Source organism: Indicator indicator, chromosome 15 (genome assembly GCF_027791375.1).
Source record: "Indicator indicator isolate 239-I01 chromosome 15, UM_Iind_1.1, whole genome shotgun sequence".
NCBI classification, from domain to species: Eukaryota; Metazoa; Chordata; class Aves; order Piciformes; family Indicatoridae; genus Indicator; species Indicator indicator.
Window position 1 is genome coordinate 4,311,865 of NC_072024.1, and position 11,417 is coordinate 4,323,281.

Below are 11,417 nucleotides of genomic sequence, written 5' to 3' on the forward strand. Positions count from 1 at the left end.
CCAGAGGTGAGCACTAAACATACTTCTGTCTCAAGACTATACAGTACCCCAGACTAATCCATGGGTCTCTGGAAATAGTGCAGCTGCTGCTGTGCAGCAGGAACACAGAATGCATGAACATCTACCTTCAAAATTCTCTAGACCCATATTAATTCAGAGTGTTTAATTAATGCCTGGTACAATTACCAAGCTACCCTAATACCTGTGCTTAGAGGTGCCAATTTTCTGTTTTCATGTACCTGTGCATTATACATCCTTGACTCTGAATATGGAAAAGAACCTTTGCTTTGAAGATTCTGGTTAATTCTTCAACTCCAAATGGAATTCCACACTTTTATCTCTCAAAAATTCAAAAACTTTTATGATTATGTCAAAACTTCACTGATGCAAAGACCCATAGAAAGCAGCTGCTTCCATCTAAGTTCACAAAATTATCATATTTGGGTAGCATCAAACCCACTTCCTTTATTCCTACCAAGGACTAGAGGGATTGTACCCAAGGGTAAGTCTGTCAACTAATTACTCATCAAAATTCAAGTTCTAAAGCACCTGCTCTAAAAATTTTGTTTGCCTTAGGTTTTTGCTGCCTTGAGTGTTTTAAACAATATGTCTCTGTTTTCCTTTTAATATATATTGTTTAATTTATGAGGTGATTTATTACTTTCCAGTATATGACAGAACATCTTGGATGGTGTATTTTAAATATAAATCCATACTTATGTTTTAATTATAAATATACCACTTATAGTTGTAGATTGTTGGGGGGAAAATCTTGGTGTTATTCAAAACATGTAGGAAATAAGAAAAAAATGAGTAGCTTGCTCCCTCACAGAATCAAGATAGTGGGGGTTGGAAAGGACCTCCGGAGATAATCCAGTCCAACCCCCTGGCTAAAGCTGGGTCACCCACAGGAGCTTGCCCAGGATCACTTCCAAGTGGGTTTGGAATCTCTCCAGAAAAGAAGACTCCACAATCTCTCTGGGCAGCCTGCTCCAAGGCTCCAGCAGCCTCGCAGGTTCCAGTTTGTGACCATCACCCCTTGCTCCCTCATCTCCTTCCACTCCAAAAAGTACTGGCAAGTGTTTATGGTTGGATAGGACCTAGTCAAATACGAGCCAAAGTCACTATGCTCTTTTGTTAGGTTTGGTAGGGTTCTTTTTACCATTCCAGATCTATTTATCACTACCAATATGTTGAATAGTAGAATGAACTACAGCACTAGTTTCTTCACACTATTTTATTACCAAATCAGACTACAGAGAAACTTTCCTGGAGACATGAAACCTTTTTGTATGCAGGAAATATGGGACTCATTCTAGGCCTGAATTAGGCCCAGATTCCCACCTCATCCCCAATGCACACTGTGATTAAATGCAGAATAAATGCACTGACTGGAGAGGGAACTGCTGGAAAGAGTTCAACAGAGGCTACAAGGATGGTTAAGGGACTGGAGCATCTCTCTTTACAAGGAAAGACTGAGAGACCTGGAGCTGTTTAGTTTGGAGAAGACATGGCTGAAAGAGGACCTTACCAATGTCTACAAATATCAGAAGGGTGGCTGTCAGGAGGATGGAGCCAGGCTCTTTTCAGTGATACCCAGTGACAGGACGAGGGGCAATGGATGTAAACTCAGTCACAGGAAATTCCATCACAACATGAGAAAAAACTTTTTTACTATGAGGGTGACAGAGCCCTGGAGCAGGCTTCCCAGAGAGGTTGTGGAGTCTCCTTCTCCAGAGATCTTTAAAATTTGCCTGGAGGCATTCCGGTTTGACCTGCCCTAAGTGGTCCTGCTTTGGAGGGACGCTGGACTAGATGATCTCTAGAGCTCCCTTCCAACCCCTATCACTCTGATTCTGTGATCTGGTGACTGCAATGGCATTCCCAGAGATCAGAATTGAATTCACCTTTCTTATTTTTTCTTCTGAAGAATTTCCACCTCCTCTCTAGAAAGTCCACAGAAGCTTTAGAAATCTAAAAAGAAAATCACTATTAAAGCATTGTGTTCAAGCCTTTAAGTAACAAAAGAGGAAGAGAAAGAGCAGCAGTTCATCATGGATACTATTGATTGAAACCATTCAAAAACCATCTGAAATGTCACTGACATTTACAGATACCTTTCTTTTTCCTAAAAACAAAACACAACCAAAACCAACAACAAAAAAAAAAAAAAACCACAGAAATTACACATGTTGCAAGTAAATAACATGAGATTGCTGATCTTGGCAGCTGTCATCTAGACATGCCAATAAATTATTCATATCATCTTGTTTTATTGTCTTTCCCCATAGAAATGGCACGGCACAGGTCAAAACAGAGAGACATTCAGAAATAATGAGTCCTGTTATCGGGACTTTTTCCCTGGAACAGACAGATCCAAGCACAAGTGAGCATCTCAGAGTCTACCCTTGGGGCTGGGACAACCCTCAGATCCTGCATGGGCTGTGCCACCTCTCTAAACCTGTCCCCCTGTGCCTTCTCTGCCTGGTGCACTCTGTCCTTTTGCAGCAGCGAGGCTCAAGCTACATCCTTCATCCTGCCTGGCCTTAGCTGCAGAGGAGTGAAACCTTCCAAAGCTTCAATCACTGCCAGGTGCTCTCCTAAGAGAAGTGAAAACCACAACTACAGTTGCTATTACACCTCTGCCTATGAAGAAACATCCTTCCTCCCTGACACAGCAATTGCAGTAGCTGGCTAAGCACATTAGGCTCCCTGATGTCTTTAGGCTCCAGAAGGAAGAAAAAAGAGCAGAAAGGTGCTCTATGGATGGTCCCACTGACTGCACACCAGCACCCCACAGCACCCCTTTGTAACAACCAGTGTAAGAAAGCAGCAGCAAATGTAGGTAAAAAATAACCCACATGAAATCTTTGTGGTAAAAAGCACCAAGGAACATACATTTTTAAGACAGCTTAAATGTCTCCAAGATTCAAAGACCACCAGAATAATAAACCGTGACCTACTAAACCCAAACCCTTGCAAGATATCAAAGTGTTTATTATATTTATATTACCAATACCAAATGCTTTTGAGAAACTTAAAAAGTCATTTCATGACAATTACTCAAGTTAGTGGAATACAGTATTATATTTTTTCTGAAAAGCAGAAAATTTCCCTGCTTACAAGGAAACGTATAGCAGCTGTGGCAAATATTGAAATCATACTTTATAAGTATTTTAGCATTTGAAGTCTCACCACTACATAAAATATAGGTAATTTTTCTTCTTGAAGATCAATAAAAGGTCTGTTTTCAAAATGACTTCTTATTGATTGAAGGGTCAGAAATGCCCCAGGTATTGATTGTCTGCATATAATCACGTTTTGCTCAGTAAGTTAACCTCCTCTACAAGTGAAATGAAAAGAGATCCACTATATCACTTAAGCAAAATATTTTCATTGTATTTGAAAAATTACTTCCATCAGTCACCAGTGTCTCACTGACACCATATTTTCTTTTTTTTTTCTAAACCTCAGGAAGTGGATTTACATAGAGTGAACAGCCAGGACAAGCTTGGCCTTACTGTATGCTACAGAACAGATGATGAAGATGACATGGGTATTTATGTGAGTGAGGTAAGATTGACCTGATTTCCATAAGATACAATCTGTCTTCTAAACTGCAGTGTTGGGCATTTAAGACATTTATCTTCTGTTTGTACTGTGTTTGATAAACAACCAGAGTGGAGTAATTGAAGAAATCAAATTGTTTTTCCTTTTCTCCAAACTGAGTGAAATCCTGAGTCCACTGAAGTCAGACTTCATTATATTAAAATTTAGTGTCCACTTTCCCTGTAATAGTCTCAGCATTCAATTTCAGGAGATGTTTTCAAACTATTTTTAATATGTTCCCCCTTGAATTTTCATTCTCAATCACTCCAGAAACAATATGCATTTAAAAATACAAAACCCATACTCTACATGTTTTTATTTGCAAACATCTGGGTCCCATTTGCCCCCCTTCCATGAAATAAGTAGCATTTTATACATAATCTTTTTATCATGCAGATTCATTTCAAATGAGTAGCAGCACTTTGAGGAAAGAAACTCATAGCTAAATCTAAAATATTCCATTAAAGTGCATCACTTAGGACATCATCCTTCCTGTTCTGTATGCAAAAACTGGTTCTAATCAGAGCACTGTGTGTGTGGTAAAGCAAAATGTTACATTATAAGGTAACCTGAGACCAGGCAAACATGATAAACCTGCATTCTCTGAGGACACATCTCAGGAAGAAATATCTTGGTTCTGACTTGATCATTTCAATTTGCATTTTACTTCATCTGACATAAACAAGGAAAGGTTCTATAATCACTAAGCATAGCAACCACAGACGTAGCAGCAATGACAGACACACTGGCTTATATATCAGTCACACTACCACACTACAGGGTTTACAATGGGGAGTAAATGCTGAGTTCTCTAACCTCCAAAGCACTCACAGTTCTCTCCTTTCATAGATTGATCCCAACAGTATTGCAGCAAAAGATGGTCGGCTCCGAGAAGGGGATCGCATTATCCAGGTACGTGTGCCGAGAGTTTAAAGTCTGCTAGCAGAGTCATCTGCGGTATTGTCTTTGGTACAGCATCACTTTCACAAATCATTCCCTCCAGGCTGATATTCACATGCTTTCTCTTAAGCTTCTGAGAATATTTCCTCAGGCAGATTTTGACAGCCCTGGACAGGCAAAGCCCCATATTGGCCCTACTCTGCAGGCTGAGCATTTTGTCAGCAGATGCCATCCATTTCCAGCACATATTCTGATGCACTCCCACCTTTAAGTCTTCCTTCTATCACAGAAACTCTTCATTTTGGCTCAAGAATCACACTGGGGAGCTCTGTTTCTTCACATGGGTGTTAGTCCTGTTCAGCAGGCTGAACCCCCATTGCTGTGGGCCAGTCTCCCAAGTGCAACAATCCTACACTATAGGGGCTTTGCCAGAAGTGGTCTGTCTTCTGCACGGACAACACAAGTAGAGCTCCACAGCCCATTTCACTCTCTGGGAGCAGTATCCAGAGCCTCACCTGTCCCATACAAGGATGTCCCTCTTTCTTTCCATCCACCAGACCTGATGTTATGGTTCTGCTCCTGCCCAACTCTCCTTCTCCTGTTCCCATCCTCATAACAAGGCTGAGCATATCACGTGCAGAGGTGTGGACCGCCTCACATGTCCAACGCATATTTGTCCAACACTTACCAGAACAACACAGTTGTAGGTGTGAACATGGACTGTGTCTGGCCTGTGCTGCACTTACATCTATCAAACCTATCAGTTCTGTAGAGCTCTCCTCAGCAGAATTTGTGTCCCCATGATGAGATTTCATTGTGTTGCTCTTTTGTTTAAAGATCAATGGCATAGAGGTACAGAACCGAGAGGAAGCTGTGGCACTTCTCACCAGTGAGGACAGCAAGAACATCTCCTTACTTGTTGCAAGACCAGAAATTCAGGTACTACAGCAACAACAGAAAACCCTCTCTTGAGTCTTACGTAAAAGAGTTGCTCTTTTTTATAAAAACCAGTTAGCATCTTTTGAGGAATTTTAACCTACCTAAATCTAGCAAATCCACCTAAATCCATATTCTACAGATTGACTGGACATATATATGGCCTAGAATAACAGAGTTCAGCAGTCACAGGACTCCTCCATATATATTTTATATTGAAGTTCAATTTATAAGACATTCAGGGATTCATATATGATGCAATGCTATTACAAACATCAGTGCAAGGTATTATGGATGGTTTCAAGCCACAGCTTTGACGAACATACTGAACTCTTAATTCCTATAGCTATTGATTATTCATTCATTAAAACATCTATTATTTAGCCCCTCATATATCATCACTTAATATAGTTAAATATTGTCAAGAAGCATCCTCAGCTGTAAGAGCAGGTTGAACCAGATCCCTTTGTAGAGCAGGGATTAGCACAACAAAGATGTTGAACAAACAGCCATGAGCACTATTGTTTGATCTGTCTCTGCTCCTCCTGCTGTGAGAGCAGCCCTTGCCAGTGTACCTGCAGATATAAGACCAGGCTCAGGACTGGCCTGTTAGCCAGGAGGTTTCTGATCTTTCTCTTGGGGATAATTGAGGCTGGGAGTGAAAAGGCCTACGGACCCCTAGCCAGCAATTTTCCCTCCAGCCTTTGATGCTGCCTCACAAAGGGGTGTGTTCAGGCATTGGGCTCTGGAGCGGTTTTATACATCCTGATCAAGTAGCACACAAAGCAAGACAGCCCCAACTCTAGGAAGTATTTCCCTAGATGAAACAGCTGAGTTTGTTTCACATAGAAAGGGTTGTTGAAGACAAAACTGTGCTGCTGGAGACGGAGGTGGCTGAGTGGGAAAGCAGGACAGACAGTACCCTCACTTAGCACAAGACGTGTGCTCCTTCTCAGGACACTCAGCACTGTCACAGGAAGGAATCTCCTAGGATTTCCCAATTACCCTTCACAAAGAAAGAACATAATTTATGTCAGTCTTCATTCTTTTAACAACATTGGCTTGGTTTTTCCCTCCCTTTTCCCTTAGCTGGATGAAGGATGGATGGATGATGACAGAAATGATTTTCTGGATGACTTGCACATGGACATGTTAGAGGAACAGCACCACCAGGCAATGCAATTTACTGCCAGCATGCTTCAGCAGGTACTGCCATTGTGTTGTGCAGGGGTGTCAGAGCTTCACAGTGCACTCAATATTCTAATATTGAACTTGACTGAGTACATTTGGTGTCTCAGATGAGATCAAGGCACCAGGACTTTCTGTAAAATCAAGATATTACATGACTATCCATGAACTTCATCTTGGGGACCAGAATGTTTAAAATTATTACTGTTTTTTACTTTGCCCCTTACAACATGATCACAGTTCTTAAAAATCCACCCTTCTGGCTGTGGTCACTCAGAAATACAAGCTAGGTGTGTGGTAGGTAGAGCAGGCAGAGCGCTAACTCACTTCAATTTCCTATTTGATTTGCATGCACAGATTGAAAACAGTCTGCCTCCCAAAATCTTAAAATTCAAATGCATCACTCTGGCAAATGACTAAAATCAGGTCTGTAATGGGGAGAAAGGCAAAGAGGCTTTTACATAGCAGAGTTTATGCAGGGCCATAAACTTGGATCTGTATTCCCCATCATTCTGCCATGATTGTTACTCATACATGGTCAGAAATAGCTTTTCAGGTTTTGCCTAGTTTTGTCTAGAGTTAGTGTGGCATCCTCATATTTTGAAGAGACATATTCTCATTTTGTACTGCAGTAGAACTGGATATTTTTGTGCACTTCAGTGGAAAAGGAAACACTTTGAAAGTGTGACTTCTACTATTGTTGATAGATAACTGAAAAGCAGACCTCATGTTTTTCTGAGAAGGATATCCACAGCAGGCTGTGGATTTTGTCTTCATTTCTGCAAGGTCTCAATAATACTCCTTCCATACGAGGAAAAGACAAAGATGTGGAAAATGTAACAATTGGCCAATTATGAAAACTATTAAAGAATAAACACCCTGAAATATTTTATGCCTTGACAATAATTCCTCTTTCTTTTTGTTTTTGCTGTTAGAAGAAGCATGAGGAGGATGGAGGTACCACAGATACAGCCACTATTTTATCTAACCAGCACGAGAAGGACAGCGGCATGGGGCGCACAGACGACAGCACTCGCAACGATGAGAGCTCAGAGCAGGAGAACAATGCTGATGATCACACCACCTCCTCCAACACTTTAGGGAGCCAGAAGAAGCTGACCTACAGTCACGACACCCTGGGAAGTGGTGACATGCAGTTCAGCAATGAGTCCTTTATCTCAGCTGACTGCACAGATGTCGACTTCCTCGGCATCCCTGTAGACGAATGTGAGCGGTTTCGGGAACTGCTGGAACTGAAGTGCCAAGTGAAGTCTGCCAACCCCTACAGTCTGTATTACCATAACAGCACACTGGACATGAGCAAAAGTGACCAAGAAAGCGTTGACAGAGAGCTGGAGATGCTGAACGAGGAGCTACGCAACATCGAGCTGGAGTGCCTGAACATCGTAAGGGCTCACAAAATGCAGCAGCTGAAGGATCAGTATCGGGAGCCCTGGATGCTGCACAACAGCGGGTTCCGAAACTACAACACGAGCATCGATGTCCGCAGGCATGAGCTCTCAGACATCACGGAGCTGCCTGAGAAGTCTGACAAGGACAGCTCCAGTGCCTACAACACAGGCGAGAGCTGCCGGAGCACGCCGCTGACGCTGGAGATCTCCCCTGACAATTCTCTGCGCAGAACTGCAGAAAGCGTTAGCTGTCAAGGTAACGAGGGGGCAGTAGCGTATAATGGCTCCCAAAAGAATTTATTTGCTAGCTCAGAATGTCACGAATCCAGCACTGCTAAATGCCACACCTCTGCTAAAGATCCTGACCTTGCCAAGCAGCTGGAAAGCAAGGAAAGGAAAGCCAGTGATGGAAGCAAAAGCCCTACTCCTGGTCAAAAACCTTCTGGCTCCTATATGTCCCCATACCATCACTCTCCATACAAGCACGCTCATATTCCTGCCCACGCACAGCACTATCAGAGCTATATGCAGCTGATCCAGCAGAAGTCGGCGGTGGAGTATGCACAGAGCCAAATGAGCCTGGTGAGTATGTGCAAAGACTTTAATTCAGGCCAGAGCGAACCCAGGATGGAATGGAAAGTCAAGGTGAGAAGTGACGGGACCCGCTACATTACCAAGAGGCCAGTCAGGGACAGGCTGCTGAGAGAACGTGCCATAAAGATTAAGGAGGAGCGCAGCGGAATGACTACCGATGATGATGCCATCAGTGAAATGAAGATGGGCCGTTACTGGAGCAAGGAGGAGCGGAAGCAGCATCTAGTGAAAGCCAAGGAGCAGAGGAGGAGGCGTGAGTTTATGATGCAGAGCAGGTTAGATTGCTTAAAGGAACAGCAAGGTGCAGAAGAAAAGAAAGAGATGAATATTATTGAACTGAGCCACAAAAAAATGATGAAGAAGAGAAATAAAAAAATATTTGACAATTGGATGACAATCCAAGAACTGCTAACCCACGGAACAAAGTCACCAGACGGCACACGGGTGTACAATTCCTTCCTGTCAGTGACTACTGTGTAATCACCATTGCTAAATTATGTACATAAACCACTACCATTGGGGTAGGAATCAATGCCTCGTTCAATGTGGCAAGAGTTTTGTAAATAAGATACAGCCATCGAGTTTATGGTTCAAATACTGAACTCTACAACTGTGGGTGCCAGGATCTCCACACTGATGTGGAGAGGCAGCTTGCCCATCTCCTTTCAAAGGCAATATTAGCAGTGCTTTTTGGAATACTGATTGTACTTTTTTTACTTGTTACCTTTTACATGAAGTGTTGAAATATCAGAAATGTATTAACCATACTTAAACAGGTAATTTACTTAAACTATATTCATTTTGAAAAGGTACCCATGCTTCTCTTTACCTAAAAGAAAGATGCAAAAAACCCCCACAAGAATAACTGCACCTACGTATTTTTTGTGAAACCATATTTTGTGCTACTGTTTTGCTGTTGTTCACTTCTACACAGAGTGCTGTTTATCAATATTTAGCTCAAGGTTTAAACTCAGAATTAGAGTCATTCTTTTGTACTATTTAACATTTATCAGACAGCAATTTTTAGAGTTATGCTCAACATTTAAACATTTTTCTTTGTAAGGTTTCTGAAGAAAGTATATAAGTTTCATCTGAAAAGCCTGAAGCAAAGTACACTATATTGCAGCTTTAAAGGATTTTAAAGCATGTTTGCAAATGTTGCAACCTATTGGACAATGTGCATGTACAGCTAATTTGTTTCTCTAAGACAGTTTGTGGAATTGGAAAAGCCCATGGTAGTTAACTGTTTGCTTTATAGATTTGAATGTATTGAATTATAAAAGCAGTTTCATGAAATCATCATTAGCTACAAACGTTAACAAGTAAAATGAAGTAAAATAAATTATTGTTTTATATTTCAAACTATTCTAACTTCTTTTGACTCCCTTCTGGTTTCACCACAGAGAGTACTCTTTTCTTGAGTGTAGCTCCTGTGCTGTAGGAATGCCTGGAGGGCCTGCTGGAGTCAGCCCTAACAATAACCTGCATCCTGACTTTGGGGTGGAATTTGGATTGAGATTTTCTTGAGGGAAGGGAGGGAAGAGGCAAGAGAAAGTACAAGAATTAGCAAAAGTAGAATCAAGTAATGCATGGCTTCAACTCACAAGGCATTTAAGGTGACCTGTGAGAAAGAAATAAGAATTCTCTCCTGTTTTGCTTTGTTTTGTGGTTTCTTAGTGGTATTTAAAACCCACGAACAAACTTCAGTGTGGGTTAACATTAAGCAAAGAAAAAATACAGAAATTAAAGCATATATGAATTAAATAAATATATAAAGAGATGATGAAAAATACAAAAAACTAAAGATCACAGAGGTATCACATTCCTTTTCTTGTTTTTAATTTCTAATTAAGACTTCAGATATAAATTGGAATATTCTGCTGGATTAAATAATGTAGACTCCTTATGAATAGCTCACCAGGTTTTCCCTCCCCCCCTTTTCCCTTGCCCACACAGAAAACTTGCTCCCAAGCTTTTGTTCTGGATTCTTCCATCATAACTCTACAGAGCAAAATTTATAATCTTAACAACAGGAGTGACAAGTTGGAAGGCAAGACATGAACAGGTTCCCAGTGCGTATTTTATCTATTACTAAGAAACAAAGAAGAAATTTGTTTGGGGTTTGTTCCACTCCCTTTGTGGGCTAGCACTGAATGTGTGTCTACCATATTGCATGGTATATTCTCCTGTGTACCCAAAAATGCATCTTCAGCCCATGGAAATCACTGCCCTTTGAAATCCAGCACTCCTGTCTGTAAATTTATCTTCAAATGGTATTTTCCTTAGGGATAAAGCGCTCATGCTGCTGTAGGCTATGAAGGATATTCTGTTGACTTTGTTAGAGCTAGGATCTCACCTGCCACCAGCCATTATCATCACAAGGGGTACAGCAAGGAAAATGTGCTGATTTCAACAAAACACTGCTTTCAACAGAAGACATTTCCTCTCTGTGTCTCAAAACTGTTCTGTTCATCCCAACTCTAGGTGTGAGAGCTACAGGAAAATATTGTCTCTCCTAAAGTTCAGATAATCGAGATCCACAGGCAGTGCTATGGTTACTGTGGAATCACAGTGTTTAAGCCAGGCAGAAGAGAGTTAAGCCATCTTTAGTCAACCTGGTATTATTCAAATACTAGGGTAAGATCTGAAATGCTCTAATGAGGAAGAATTATCTTCAGGGTATTCCTCATAAATACAGGCTGCTTTGGAATATCTTCATAGGTGACAGTTCCTTTAGGCATCAGTTGTATAAATTCAGAGCATTGTATGCATGTGTGT

The 11,417-nt window shown here is 41.2% G+C and overlaps 1 protein-coding gene across 6 annotated transcripts in view; it reads left to right on the top strand.

Moving 5' to 3' along the window:
* The window catches only part of PDZRN3 (PDZ domain containing ring finger 3), a 147,682-nt gene extending 138,408 nt beyond the window's left edge, over positions 1-9,274 (top strand). For all 6 annotated transcript variants that reach the window (XM_054387191.1, XM_054387192.1, XM_054387193.1 and 3 more), the window contains 5 exons: positions 3,475-3,573; positions 4,459-4,521; positions 5,347-5,448; positions 6,535-6,651; positions 7,569-9,274. In XM_054387191.1, coding sequence (XP_054243166.1) covers positions 3,475-3,573; positions 4,459-4,521; positions 5,347-5,448; positions 6,535-6,651; positions 7,569-9,119 — 1,932 coding nt within the window. In that variant the 3' untranslated portion in view covers positions 9,120-9,274. The remainder of the gene's footprint in view (positions 1-3,474; positions 3,574-4,458; positions 4,522-5,346; positions 5,449-6,534; positions 6,652-7,568) is intronic.
* Positions 9,275-11,417: the final 2,143 nt, after the last annotated feature.